Source organism: Grus americana, chromosome 25, assembly GCF_028858705.1.
Source record: "Grus americana isolate bGruAme1 chromosome 25, bGruAme1.mat, whole genome shotgun sequence".
Taxonomy (NCBI): Eukaryota; Metazoa; Chordata; class Aves; order Gruiformes; family Gruidae; genus Grus; species Grus americana.
In genome coordinates, this window is record NC_072876.1 from 4,446,981 (window position 1) to 4,462,069 (window position 15,089).

Here is a 15,089-nt window from a genome sequence, read left to right on the forward strand (position 1 = left end):
CCCTCATTTTCCACAGGAGATTCTCTTTTTGTTTTTGCTTTAATTTTCCTTTTTTTGCCTTTTTTTAATGTGCATAAAACACCACTAATGACAAACTGTGCTGCCCGTGAGTGAGTGACAGCTGAATTAAGAGAAATGACTAATCGGGCCTCCTGAAGCCCTGTCGCATGGAGATTAAATGAGCCCTTTTTTCTTCCCCCCTCAATGAGAATCATGGGCATTTGAATAATAATATTATAGTCTCCATTAGGATGACAGTGGGGGAAAAAAATCGGCTCAGACCTGTGATTATTCCTTCAATCTAATAATTATTTAAATACCAGATAACTCCTTTCAGCCTAATTGAGGCCTTTCAGCTGCTTGGGTTTATATTGTGTCCCTGAATTTACTCTCTCTCTCACCTTGCGTTACTAATAGCTTCAGATTGCTTTTAAGGCTGTATTTTAAACTCGCTTCCACCAAAAAAAAAAAAAAAAAAAAAAAAGAAAAATTAATGGTCAAATAGTATTAAGGATCAGAGTTAAAATCGCCCACTCTCCTGTTTCCCTGGTGTTTAACTCCCCAGCCGTGCTCGGCCATCCCCAAGCCCGTCCGTAGGGCGTGCAGTGGGTTTCTGTTGATGTTTGATGTCTGTATCGCTGAGCACCGGCTTAATCCGCGTCCTGCACCCACGCCTTGCCCCCCACCCAAGCCTTGGGCTAGCGGGGAGCTGGCGGGGGCTGCCACGGAGCTGGGGATGGATCGTCGTCCCCTGGCTCGTTCGGGTAGGATGTCAGTTCATGGCCATGCTCTGTCATCTTCAAATAACGTTTGAAAGCGCAGATTCTTCTTCCTGGATGATCTCTCTTGCCTTTGGCAGTGACTGTTCACAAATACTCCGCAAACCCCTCGCTGTAAGGCACCGCGTGGAAGTTAGGCTTCAGCTGACAGCTCTGCCGCACAACAGCTCCAGACTGGCTTTTGTACCGTCTCTGAATGAAAACGTTGCTGGAAAAGATATGAAACCGCCGTGGTCTCAGTGAAGAGCTTCTACTGTCCCATATGTATATAAAATTTAATTATTTAAATTTATTAATTTCTAGCTTGCACTGTTATTTTCTCACTTTGCGATGAAACAACTTTTTAAAAATTTGGAAATCTGCTCGGGAAAACTGTGTGCGCTGAGTTTACAGCAGAGCATCCCCATTCTCTGCAGAATCTCTTTCACTGTTTGGACTTCCCTTGGACCAGAGCTTTCTGCTCCAGAAGCTTCTCTTCTTCTCAGGGAATGGGAAACTGAGGTAGGCTTTAGTATTTTTGGTGCTCCACACGCAGACGTCTCGGTGTCTCAGGCTGCGTTGTTGCGTTGTCCAAGAGCGAAGCTGCTCTTGGATCCCGGTGCCCGTGATCAGGTTGTGGGTGCCACCGTGGGTCACCAGCAGCCCTCGCGTGGGCGGGCAGCGTGGAGAGCCTTCCTCTGAGCAGATCCTCAGGAACGGTTTGATTTGTGCCCTTTTGAAAGATTCTGTATTCAGAGAGCAGGTTTGGGATGTTGACTCAGAAATTGAAATGAGAAGAGCCGGGGAGGTCACCCAGTGCTGTTGTGGCAGCGTGGGCAGCTGCTTTCTGCCACAGTCATCCAAACAATAATAAGAAATGCAGCAGCATCTGTGTCCTCGCTGGGAGAGAGAGAAACTGCTTCAGCCAAAGGTGGAAATTAAGAGACTGGAAATAAGAAACAAGCAGCCAGGGAAATGTATCCCTGAGCAGAATGAGAAACCCATTACCGCTCTCTTTCTCCTGTCTTGTCAGTGACAGCGAGACGTGCAGCCCAGGGACAGGGCTCCTTTGTCACCTTTCAGACAACACCCGTCTCCAGCTCCTGGCGTTAACAAGCCTAAAGAGCGGCCATTTGGTGACACTCACTTATGAGCTCAGTGTAGGTTTCCAGCAGCGTGGAAATTATTTTAAATACCAAAACGGGGATCAGCATCAATCAAACCGGTGGCTGCCCGCAGGTGAGGACAGCTGAGCATGGGCCATGCTAGGGAACAGCCTCCTGCATTTGTACGCAGGGCAGGGGAGGAGAGTCAAACCTGCAAAGAGTGCAAATTTCTCCCTGGTGTGTGTGCTTGGGGCTCGCGTGGCCGTGATGGGACTTCACAGAGAGGGCAGGTGGAATGGTGGCTCACCGACCCTGGGAAGAGGCTGAGGATGTGACCCAGTGGTGCTGTGAGGTGATGGAGAACATCTCTTTGCAAGGCAGGCTGAAATAGTTCCTTTGATCGTCCAACCTGGAGTACATAACGAATACATAATTTAGAAGAAAGAACTTTGTGATGGTTTTCTGAGTCCAGGTGGTCAGGTACATCTGTGGTGATGAGCAAGGCTGAGGTCAAGCCAGGAGTACGAGTCACAGTCGGGTCTGGAGATGATAACAAGGATGAGACTCTATCCAGTGACCTCCAGGCATGTCTGTGGTGACAAGGGAGGTGCAGAGCCCTGGTGCGGGGATGCTCTCAGGGCCTTTACGTGGTGCCTGCCTCAGAGTCTTGTTCTGCTGACCCCATGGCTCCACTGAGCTGCTCTGCTGAGCTGGGTCCTTGCTGCCTTGCAGGGTGCTCAGCTGGCATCGCTTCCAGCTGCTTTGTGGGAGCCCGAGGTGGTGCTGGAAGACTGGGGTTGAGTGGGAGCCGATACCTCCTGCCTGGGGTGGTCCAAGCTGATCCCCCCTTAGATGAGACAGACATAGAAATGTGTGGATTTGGATTGTCTTTAACATTCATATTTTTGCTATGGGAGTCTGCCATCCTAGCAGAGGCGCTAGGTGATGAGGTGGAGCAGGCAGAGGGTTGTAAGGGTCCTCTTCAACAGCTACTGTGTCCGCCTGTGCGTGCACACTGTCCGGAAGGGCGGATGGAAAGCTCTGATGTAAACATGCCTCACACAGCTGGAGCCTCTCGGATGCGAGCACCCACTTCCTAAGGAAGTTCCAGCCTGGTGACTCCTAATTCAGCCTGACAGCTGCCTGCGCGAGCGGGAAGGATGGGGCCGGGGGTCAGCGGGGCTCCGGCCATCCCTTGGGCCTGAATGATGTCTAGGTGCTTTGGGAGCACCCACAAAAACAAAACAACCACCAAACCTGGCTGTCTTTCGTGCCTCATTTTCCATATAGATTTTGGCCAGAGGTCTCCAGCTTGAGTCTTCCCTTGCCTTGTCCATGTGGGTCAAAACGCGTCAGTTGAAGGAGAGACTACTTCTGACTGTTCAAGGCTGTATGGAAAATTTGGTTGGCATCGAGTCTTCTGGACCCAGTGTCCAAGCTGTCGCTTTATGTAGCTTTGAATCATCACCTGGAAGTTCTGTTAGAGCCGGAAATTTGTCCAAGGCTCCCAGGTTGGTAGTTCCTCCCCTGCATGGGGTGCTGCTGGCAATGTTTGGTTGCTGAACGTGTGCCCCCACCCTGGTGGCAGCCGCTTTTCAGCAGTGAAGTACCTTGCGAAGGCAGAAGTTTCTGCCTGAAAATCACCTGCAGAGGTACTTCTGGCTCTGGGGAGGAGTGGAGGGGAGATGCTGGCAGCTTTGGTGTGTATATGCTCAATGAACTTGCCCGCATGAGACTTCTTCCTCAGGTTTCCAAATTAAATCATAGAGCATTTAAAGGCAGAAAACACCTCTTATTTCCTCTGTTGCTTCCAACAACATACCCTGCAGGAGACATCCTTTTAGCCAAGATTGCAGATTGATGGTTGGGTGTGTGAGCTGCGGGCTTTGTCTTGGGCTGAAGCTGATTATCCCCTCTCATGGCTGAGCAGAGTACGTTATAAAGAGCTAAACCACATAACAAATTAACACACAGAGGCTGAACCAAGCGGCAAAACATCAAGCCTGAACTGTTCAGAAATAAGTTAGGAGACCTGCTTAATTCTTGTTGGGCTTAGAGATGTCCTCACTTTATCTCAAGGACTGTGTAATTAGAAAGCCTCCTTTGAATTTTATCTGCAGGGCACACTGGATCTAATCCTTTGCTCTGTGTGTTTCTTTTCTTTCCGCAGAACCATGTGAGGGACATTGCTGGGGCACAGGACACGCGCAGGGAACACGAAGTTTGCCTTTCCCAGGATGGATCAGAGGAAGAACTGGCCTCGGGTACCAGACTCCGATGGCTGGTCGGTGGCTTTGCTCTGTCTCTTCCTGGCATCTCTCTCCCGAAATGTGTCCAGCAATGCCTTGTTCAGCACTTTTCACTCTGAGAACCGGGACTGGACGTTCAACCACCTGACTGTCCACCAAGGTACTGGAGCAGTCTACGTTGGAGCTATCAACAGGGTTTACAAGCTTTCGGGTAACCTGACCATTTTAGTGGCTCATAAAACCGGTCCCGAGGAGGACAATAAATCCTGCTACCCACCCCTCATCGTCCAGCCATGCAGTGAGATCCTCACCCTCACCAACAATGTCAACAAGCTGCTGATCATTGACTACTCTGAGAACCGGCTGCTGGCTTGTGGCAGCCTCTACCAGGGGGTCTGCAAGCTGCTGCGCCTGGATGACCTCTTCATCTTGGTAGAGCCCTCGCACAAAAAGGAGCACTACCTCTCCAGCGTCAACAAGACGGGCACAATGTATGGTGTGATCGTGCGCTCAGAAGGTGAAGATGGGAAGCTCTTCATTGGCACAGCGGTGGATGGGAAGCAGGATTATTTCCCCACCCTCTCCAGCCGCAAACTTCCCCGGGACCCAGAGTCATCAGCAATGTTGGATTACGAGCTCCACAGTGACTTTGTCTCATCCCTCATCAAAATCCCCTCAGATACCTTGGCCCTTGTTTCGCACTTTGACATCTTCTACATCTATGGTTTTGCCAGTGGCAACTTTGTCTATTTTTTGACTGTTCAGCCAGAGACCCCAGAGGGTGTCTCCATCAACTCTGCCAGCGATCTCTTTTACACGTCTCGCATCGTCCGTCTCTGCAAAGATGACCCCAAATTCCACTCCTACGTCTCTCTGCCCTTTGGCTGCGTCAAGGGGGACACAGAGTACCGCCTCCTGCAAGCAGCGTACCTCTCCAAACCAGGAGAAGTGCTGGCCAAGTCCCTCAATATCACGGCCCAGGAGGATGTCCTCTTTGCCATTTTCTCCAAGGGACAGAAGCAGTACCATCAGCCACCCGATGACTCTGCGCTCTGCGTCTTCCCCATTCGTACCATCAACGCTCAGATCAAGGACCGCCTGCAGTCCTGCTACCAGGGGGAAGGCAACCTGGAGCTCAACTGGCTGCTGGGGAAGGACGTCCAGTGCACTAAAGCGGTAAGGATGCTCTGGCTGTTGGCCGTGGTGGCCCTCGAGAGCATGACCCTATGGCACATGAGCTTGTGGAATCGGATCAATCTTTCAGCTTCCCTGAACACTGAACATAGTAGTCCTTTTCCTCTTCAATCCCTGTTGTTATCAGAGTTGGTGATGACAGTGAACGGAAGGGGTAGCATTAGGGCAGATGAATAAAGGCATGCAGCTTGCTGGAAGTGTTTGCTCTTCCAACCTGGGGCTCTGGCAGCCAGAGGAAGGCTCTCGCCCTTCCCCGAGCAGGAGGGTGGTATCAACAAACTAACAAGAGAAATACAAATGACAGTTGCGTCTTCTGTATTTTTATTCAGCTGATTTCTTTAATCTTGATTCACATGCATATTGTTCCTGGGCTGACTTGAGAATCCCTGGGGCCTTCTTTTGCCAGGCATATTAAGTTTGGCTGCTGGGAAGAGATAAACATGGGTGAAATGAAATGAAAGAAGGAAGGCGAAGAGAAGCTTGAGCGCTGGCTTGCACAGGGGAGAGTCATCCCATCGCAGTTACAACTAGATGTGCCTCAGCATTTGGTAGTTAATGTCCCTTGTGGGAAATAAGTGGACTGCAGTCAGTGTGATGGCGAGCGGCCACCCGTGTCCCCACCCCACCACCTATGCCGTGTAGGAATTCACTCAAGCAATCTCAGCTGATACGACTTAATAATACGTAGCTGCCGCCATAGCGGTGTTCCCTCACTTGTGGCAAGAGGTGTTCCAGGGAGAAGCAGCATCCGTATTCCCTGCGTTGTAGAAAGGAAACTGAGGCACAGCGAGGTGGCTTGTAGGAAAGCACACGGCTGGGCAGTGGGAGGAGCAGGAGCGCATCTTCCTGCGCTTGGGTGGTTCACGTTGCCAGAGACTGTTCCCCATGTGGTCATCCCCTTTCCAGGGCAGCCAGGCTGATGCTTCCCACCGGCCCCACGTTCACGCGGGGAAGGTTTAACTCTGCCCTGGAGCTGGGCTGTTTGTGCCAGAGGGAGGTGGCTGCTCCCACAGGAGTGTGCAGCAGCATCTGCTCCCCTCTCGTGGCGTGGGATCAGCCGTGTCTGGCTGTCCTCTGGCCGGTGACTGACCGGCGCCTGTCCTGCCCCACGCGCGGCAGCGCTGGTACCGCTGTGAGCTGTCAGCAGCAGGGCTGGTGTGGTCTTCGAGGGAAGCCTTTGCTGATGTGGGGATGCTGAGCACCTTTCTGCTTATATTCCTCGGCACCTCTGGAAATCGGGTTGAGAGGAGGCGAAATCAGTGGAGGAGAGAGTTCCTGCGTGGCCGTGCAGTGGGGCTAAACCCATGAGAAACCTCGTAGATTTAGAAAACGAGTGGAAGTGTCTATTGGACCTAAGGTTCCTCCTCAGCCTTGTCCAAACACATTTTGTGGCAGCTGCAGAGTCTCTTGGCCTTGGGCAGTGAAGGGAACAAGCCATTGCAGAAGGTGGCTGAAGCTGGCAGGGTCCCTGGGCAGGGGGTGGCACGGCGGTAGCTCCCACCCTGCTGCCAGCGCTGCCAGCTCCTCTCCACGTGAGCCCGGGTGTGTGGGGCTGCCCCATGCTCTGTGTTTCACTCACAGCTGTCCCAAACCTTTGTCTTTCCAGCCAGTCCCCATTGATGACAATTTCTGCGGGCTCGACATCAACCAGCCTCTGGGAGGCTCAACGCCGGTGGATGGGGTGACGCTCTTCACCTCGAGCCGGGACCGGATGACTTCTGTTGCTTCCTATGTCTACAATGGCTACAGCGTGGTGTTCGTGGGGACTAAGACTGGCAAGCTGAAGAAGGTAAGCTTATTTCCATGGCTTTGGAGAGCCAGGATCCATGTCTCATCTCTCTTGGGAGTCTCTGATGCAGGTAGCTGCTGCTGTGTCTTACAGATATTTCCCAGCATGAAACTGGGAGCTAGTCAGGAGCAAAAATCACGGGGTTTGGGTCACGGAGAGCTTTGCTTTGGTGAGGCAAAGTTCATCCATCAGTGCTGCAGTTTCTTTGAAGTGGAGAAGTGCCAAGCCTTGGGAAAGATGCAGTAGAAACTGCTGCAGCCTGGTCCTGGAAAAGGGATCAAAGCAAGCTACGCAGTTCCCATTGCTCTGCAGCGTTACGGCTCCAGAGCATCCCCTTGCATGGGCTGAGGGCACCTTGCTGTGCTTCTAGCCAGAGATTTCCTTCAGCAGCAGGGCAATACAGGTTTTGGCGCCGTGCCAGCTCGTGCGTGCACTGCCCGCACTGCGTATTACTGCGTTACCTTGTTTGTCTGGGGTTTTTTTGCATGTTATCATTCGGTGAACTGCGGTGTGTGCATTTGTGGGACTGATGCAGAAATTATCAGGACAATATTGGGCCAGTCTGATTAGAGACAAGTGAGGGCTCGATTTGCAATTTCTGAGTTCAAGTGAACCTCAGCAAGCTGTATCTAAGGTCTTGGATCTTTGCTCCTTTTTGACACCCTGATGGAAATCTTGCAGCAGTTTTGAGTTGTTTCCCAGCAATCCTTCCGCAACTTGTGTAGAAGACAGCGAGTTAGCTCTCGGTGATGGTAAAATTGCTGATGATGGCGGGACGTTTGGTCGTGGAGAGATAGGAATGGGTTAACTTGGCTGCTTTTGGAAACGAAGCCTCAGGGCAAAGTCCTACGCTTCTCTCTGCCTCTTACCTCCTGCTCTTCCCTCTGACAGCTGGATGATTGATCAGTCCTGGAGGATAACATTCCTCACCCTCTGCATCACAAACGCTGGGGCTGGTTGCCCAGGGCAAAGAGATGCTCCTGCTGGTTTCCTCCCCCAGCACAGGGGGTGGGAGGGCTCCGCTGGGTTTTAGGATTTTGAAGTCAAACTGTGATTTTTTCCCCCCCCTCCCCCCCCAGCTCCTCTGGACCGCTCTTCAGTAAGTGGGGTGCAAAGGCTGGTCAGGCGGAGACATACGTCTGGTGCGTGGTCCTCACTAGTCCTCTCTCAGGAGCCCCATGTTTAAAATGAGTGTGGAAATGGCCTTGGGGTGTGTCAGTGGAGGGGAGTCCCTGCTGTTGGTCTTTAGATTTGGAGCTGCACCTGGAAGCCAGCTCATGGGTGTGTGCAGAAGTCTGATCCAGCTCCAGCAAAACCAGCCTTAGAGATGCTGCTCTGGAAAGCTGAGATCCTTCAAATTAACCTAAAATATAAATGACAGCATTAGGTGAACCCGTTAAATGCAGACCCTGCTTCTTCATACCAGGGAAAGAGTTAACAAATGTAATCAACAGCAGGCTGTTAATTTTTTTTGTGCGTGTCTGTAAGCAGCAGGGAATTTCTTCCTCATCTATCGAGGAAGATACAAGGACAGGCAGCTACTACACTTGAATGTCTGCATCGCTTTAATTATATCAGTTCATTAATATTCATTCAGCACTCTACAAGTGCTGAGTAGTAGTAAATTAGGTGCCTCCCTGGTGCCTCTCGAGTTGCAGTGGGGTGATTTTGAACATGGGGGAGAGCGGGCAGAGCCCCTCTCCTCCCTGCCCACCCCACCCGCCGTGGCACATGGGCGCGCCGGGATTTTTCCAGCTAAATGGATGGAAGAGGCGCCCTCAACATATTGCAAATGCATATGCTATCAAGTGCCAAGCCAGCCATGCAGTCTGGTACTTGCTGTTTGCAGTGTTTTGGAGAGGGGGGATAGGGGAGGTGCCTCATTTAGAGGCAGTTAAAGCAAACAGTTTGTGCCCGCACACTAGGTATCTACTGTGCATCCCATGAATTATGTAGGATTACAGAAGAAGCAGTCTCTCCAGAGCGGTTTAATTCCTTGTGCTTTTCCACATCGAACACCTACCTTTTTGATGCGAAGTTAATCTATTCACGCCCATCCGCTTTGCTGTCCGGAGGCGGGCGGCTGCGCAGGACTGGGGGAGGTGGGAAGGAGGGCTGCAAGAATCCTTCACGTCTTACCTGTGTTTGAGCCGGTGGTAACCAGGCACTAAGAAACTTGGCTCATCTCTCCAGCGGGTTCATTCCAGGCGTTGACTACAGTCAGCCTTTTCGTGGCATCTTATTTAACGTGTATCAGAGTTGCCTGCGGCTGATGAGACCCGTGCCTCCTGTTATCATTAGCTGGAGCGATCGCTGTCCTGTCCTCTGCTACATGAGGCTGGGAATGTTGTTCTTCTCTATCTTGCAGTCCCGTCCACACCTTTAGTAAATCTTTTCTCGTTTGACATGTGGGATTATCTTTTACACGGCCTAAGAGAGGCCGCGTGAAGCGTAGGAAGCAGCTTTGCATTGAACTGTGGGGCTCTTGGGACTCTCGCTGCAGAGGAGGCGTTGCGGTGGGAAGTTAACAGGTTGTCTCCTGTTTTTGTGCATGTTCCAAGACCAGACACGTCTCAAAGTCAGCGAGTGCTCAGGATGCTCAGGGCTGTAAAACTTTCCATATCTCTTCTTCCCCATATGTGAAATGAGGATGGTAAAAATGTACGCACCTCTGTAAGTGCCAGAGATTTACAGATAGGCGCCTTGTCTCCTCCAGCGCACCACCTTGCATATCTGCCTACACAATTAACGTCTGAAAGCCACGTCACACCTATTCCCTCTCCCACAGCCATTGATTTACTTTGGAAACGAGCTGGTGGCTCAGTCTGGGGTTTCAAAAAGACACTTTTGTGTAGCTGGAGGAAAGAAGTCAGGGAGCCAGCTCTGAAATCTTTCAAATTTGTCTGTGCTTCCCCAGTGAGAATTCATTACTGAAAGTGCTGCGTTATCTCACTGATGTCCTTCTTCCCATTAGCTATTCACCTAACTGCCTGGTGCGATGTTCCCTAGGAGAGCGGCTGCTGCTGCTTCAGCCTCTCTCCTCCGAGCGAGCTGAATGCTGAAGGTCCCCAAGCCCCTGCCTGCCTGCCCGGACATCCCTGCCTGCACTCTTCTGGTACAGCCCCGTGTTGTCTAGCTCTACCCCTTTCTCTTGTTTCCTGGGTACATCTGAAGTCTCTTTTTGCTCTTTTCAGCAGCCAGCACTGGCTGACATGTAAAGGAGAAGTTTTCTGTCCGCTCGGGACAGCGCGGAGCCCCGTGGCGAGGCTGGCGGCTTTCCCGGGCTGAGCTCGCCGCTTGCTTTGCAGGTTTTGGAGCCCCGTGGGGCCGGCTGGTGCCGGCAGCCTGGGCAGGTCGCCCGCGGAGTCCACGCAGCCCCGCTGTGAGTCCGACGTAGCTGCGCTGCACCGGAGGTGTGTTGGTGCCGGAGCTGCTGACAAATAGGTCAATAATATCAGATAAGTCAGTTGACCGTGAACTTGGCATCTGTCCTGTGGGGAACCAGGGCGTTTGCTGGGGTCAGGGTTTGAGTTCAGGGTTGAGGATGTGCTTGTACCTGCCGCTGTACCCGCACCGGTCAGCTGCTCCTCGCACGGCCGGTGACACACGTGTGTGCCTCCTGTGTCCTCGGTTTCTATTGAAGGGAGAAGGATGAATCGATGGTTCCGTTCTCCATTAATGCCTGGTGCTGGAGGGGGAATTCTCTCGCGTAGCACTGGCTCGGCCGACCCGCTGCCTTTCATCGCAGCCTGCCTGTATGTGGGGCGTGCCTCGGGCACGGTGCTCGCAGTGCGTTCGGGGCATGTACTGTACGAAATGGCTGCACCCCGCGATGCCCCCGCCTGCTCCCCGGCATCCCGCTGGTTTTGAGAACTACTGTTCCTCAACAGTTTTCTCTCAGTGGGTGAAAAGCAAACGTGGTGATGACGCTATGACTTTTTGGGTAAAGCATGGGTAGGTGGGATGCAGGTCTGCCTGCAGCTTGGTGGTCCAGCTCTCCTTCCAAAGTGTCTCAGCTTCGTAGCTGGGGGAGCAAGGGGGAAGGGGATCAGGTTAGAGACGTAATCATTCAGAATTGTGGATTCCTGCAGTAAAATAACTTTCACCGAGCAGAATTAGAGGAGACATTAATGCAACGGTTAACAGCAACTAACTGCTGGGGGGAGATGTGTCGACTTGCTTGTTCTGTTTATGGGTTTCATACAATTCCATCAATATTGATGTGTGATGCCTTTGATTTTGACACTAATCATTGCTAGGAATTAAATTTGCAGCCATATAATTAGGACTGCTATTAATAGGGCCTCAAGCTAAGCACTGCTGTGCTAGTTGTCTTTTTCCTGATGGAAAATGGCATCCACGGAACTCAGCTAATGTGGTTTGCCTGGTAGATGCTGAGACTGATGTGAAAATTATACTTGCTATATTTAGAGGGGCTCCTCTGAAAGGCAGATGCATGGGAAGGGTCTGACTCAGAGGTTTCCCAAGAACCGTACTGGAGTTGCCCTTAAATGTCCTAGTAGTAGTTTGCTGCTCTTAAGATATGTAGACGTGTAGTGGGAGAGAGAAGGATTGCAGGAAGAAAAGAGTAACCCTCATTTTGAAGGGCTGCTATTGCAAGCCTTGTTTCTACTTCAGCTCCTCTTCCTCGTGCAAATCTTTCTATTTGTTTCTCCCACCCAATGCTGTTTCTACTCTGTCTGTCCCTGAGCATGCCTGGTTTCATCTCGTCAGACTGAGCACAGTGGCTGGGATAGCAGCATGGCTCACCACTAAAAATCAATCTTGTATTTCATCCCAAGAGGTGTGTTTCTTATTAGATCTAATAAATCAGTGAAGTGCCCTTCATTCAGCTTGTCAATGGAGGACATTGTTTGTGATCAAGAATAAATAAATGTCTCTTCTATGTCTGACAGTGCACCATCTATGTATTATTTTACCATCACGCTGTTTGTGCCTGCTGTAGGAGAAACACGGTTCTTGCAGTGGGAGCCTGCAGCCTCGCCGTCCCTTGCCTACCTTCGCCTGCGCTGGCTGTGCTCCTGGATGTGCACGTGGGATGGCTTCCAGGGAAAAGCAGTAATGGTGACGTTGTGGCTGGTTTTCACCTAGCACTGAGTTGCTCCAGTTGTGACAAGGCTTTGCTCAGTGTGTTTGAAGATGCTCGGAGGTGTGGGGCATGCTTCTGGGTGCTGGCTGTATTAGAGCGATCCAGGCTGGGTTCTGCATCCGGGGCTTGCTTCTACAAAGCAAACGGAAAGTGCTCTTGCATTGTCTGTCTTCAGTGCCAACTTTGGTACTACAGGCAAGAACCCAGGTTAGGTGATTTCGAATGCCCTAAGGTGAAGGATAGTGTGTGTATCTCAATTTACACCCCATTCTCCTGGATAAATGGGCATCAGACATTGTTCTGAACTCCTGTAACACGCTGTCCTAATGGCAGCTCTGCTGTGCGTGGCTCGAATCAATTCTGGCGTGCAAGGTCACCCGGGAAGAGCTGCTGGGATCTGCCTGGAGAAGTGCTACAGAAAAATACGTAGTGCTGTAACTAGTTTTCATGATTGGGAACGCATTCCTGTTTACCTGTTGAATGCACGGTGCATAATGTCTGTCCTCGCTTTCAACGAAGGCGAACCTCCGCTTTCGCAAGGGACGGTGATAACTGATTAGATTACGCAGTCAGGGGAAAGGCGAACTTTAAGTGTGTTGTTACGTCTTGGTATGTGATAGTTTTATTCAGTTTGGCTGATTTAATTGGTTCCATTAGTGGGAATAAAAATAGGTCTTTCACAATGAAATATATGCCCAAACCTGTCCTTATCTGACTTCATTCTATGGATGGTTATCTCATCCTTTTAATTTATCCTTAATTATTGCCCCTGCACGCATTCCATAGCACTTTAGGAAAAAGTCAGTTGCATCAGTGTGTAGAGAAGCCAAGAGGACGTCAGGCTGTTATTGAACAGATGAAAATCATCCGCTTGCAGATGCCTTCCAAAGGAGATGCCTAGTTTCAGCTATAGGTTGTGAGGTCGGCTGCTTTGCTGACTCAGTGATCAACCCATCACCCTTGGAGCGTGGACTTCTGCTGGGACACAGAGGTGTAAGATGGCAGATGATTCTTGCTTGACTGAAGAAGTTGTTTAATTGAAAGGTCTGAGATACAAGTCTCTGTTTCTTGCCCTAGGACGTGAAATAAGGGGGTATTTATTCAGTACTGTGTTGCTGCTCATTTGCTCTGGTGTGGTGGGAGAAGCTGGGGTTCTTTTCCTCCCTAACCAAGGGTTTTCCAGCCTCAGACAGTGATTCCTCTCTGCTTCCGTCTGTGTAAAAAGCGTGCTCTCAAATTGTGACCCCAGAAATGTGTCCCCAAAATGCCCAATGGTCCCTTACATTTGTTATTGTTAGTAGCCAGAGGTCAGAGTCTTACTTACTAATTGCGGTTTGTGCAAGGGAATATGAAAAGTGATCAAAGCCAAAGGAGAGCACTAGCGTGCACGTTTCGGTGCTGGAGAAGGGGCAGAGCTGCCAAATCCCTCTAGACTCTGGTTTTGAGCAGTCCAGGTATGTCCCTACCTCCTCTTAAAGGCAGGAAATTGGCCTCCTCTTCTCCCAGCGTTACTTCTCTAGTTCTGTTATCTGTTGCCTGGCAGAGCAAGTAAAATAAGGGGGGGGGGGGGGAAATTGAGATGTATTTTTATAGCTGCAGGATAGCTAAGGGGCAGGTGTTCAGGAAATGCTATGTATGTGAAATCGAGCCAGGTGGGCTCAGAGTCTGCTTTAATCTTTTTCTTGGCTCATGAGATGGCGATGACTCTGGTTCTCACTCAGGTTCAGGCACCTTGAAGAATCAGCTTGAAATTTTGGAGTGCAACAACTGCATTTGATTCGTTTCCAAACGAAGTGGAGCTCGTAAAGGCTGCAAGCGGCCGGACAGCCTTATGCATGAAAAACATCCCGCCTCAGATCTCACCTTCCCCAGTGCTCCTGGGTTTTATACGGGCAGGAATAAAGCTCGGAGCGACACCCGTGAGTCTAAAGGGAGTTTTGAGGTGCACCAGCCCGTGTACTTTGGGACTAGTTACCAAAGTAACTATTGGGAAATGGTTCCCAAAAAGGCTGTTTCTCCCCCTTGTGCACACATGGTTTTCTTCTTTAACATATTTAGAAGATAATTAATCCCCACACCTTTTATAAAAAGAGATATTATCTCCTTTTTATGAAGATGAAGTGAGGCAGAAGTTATTCCTCCTCCGTTTTGTGCTAGCAGCAGAGCTACGTTTTCATTTAGTTCAATAATGCATTTCTTCTTGAAGTAGTCTTGGTGAAAAATACCAGGAGAATACCAAACTATTTTGTGAATTTGTGTTAGTTTTTCTGACCGTCCCCTGCTTTCCTCTGGGTGTAAATCTGAAGAAGTTGCTGTGTTGTGGATGATGTTGGTTTTTTGGGGGAAGGGCAGTGTTAGACTCCTGCCTTTCTATTTATGAGTCAAGAAGTTCATGCTTTCTTTACTACATATATTTTTTCTGCAGGCTTTTAAAATCCTCAGAGGTCAAAATAACATGAGTTTTGGTCCACTTGTAAGATCTTAAATCCCCGGGTGGCAAGAAATACTGTGAGAAGACCATGCTATGATGCTTCTCTAAATGCCTCCTTGAGGCAAAAATCCAAATGTGGAAAGCACAAGCGTGCTGGGAGAGACAGGGGGGATCCGCAGGAAGAGTCCCGCGCGCTGGCACGACCCCTGCGCTGCTGCAAAAAGGTTGGGATTTGGGGAAAATCGGGGAGTGAAAGGCCATGCAAAAGCAGCACGGCCATGGCTTGTGATGGGACTTGGCGTTACGCTTTCCCTTGTGCGTCTGACTGCTGCCTTTAATATTTCCTCAGTCCCACGATGAAGTTACTACCCGTTGTTGTTACGGTTGCTTTTTGCTGCTGGCCAGAGCAACGACAGCGTTAGCGGGGCTGTAAAATACTGCATGGTTGGCGA

At 50.4% G+C, this 15,089-nt stretch overlaps 1 protein-coding gene across 4 annotated transcripts in view; it reads left to right on the top strand.

Moving 5' to 3' along the window:
• PLXNA2 (plexin A2) overlaps positions 1-15,089 on the top strand; it is a 186,963-nt gene that overhangs the window by 26,203 nt on the left and 145,671 nt on the right. For all 4 annotated transcript variants that reach the window (XM_054803976.1, XM_054803974.1, XM_054803978.1 and 1 more), the window contains 2 exons: positions 4,035-5,289; positions 6,914-7,096. In XM_054803976.1, coding sequence (XP_054659951.1) covers positions 4,102-5,289; positions 6,914-7,096 — 1,371 coding nt within the window. In that variant the 5' untranslated portion in view covers positions 4,035-4,101. The remainder of the gene's footprint in view (positions 1-4,034; positions 5,290-6,913; positions 7,097-15,089) is intronic.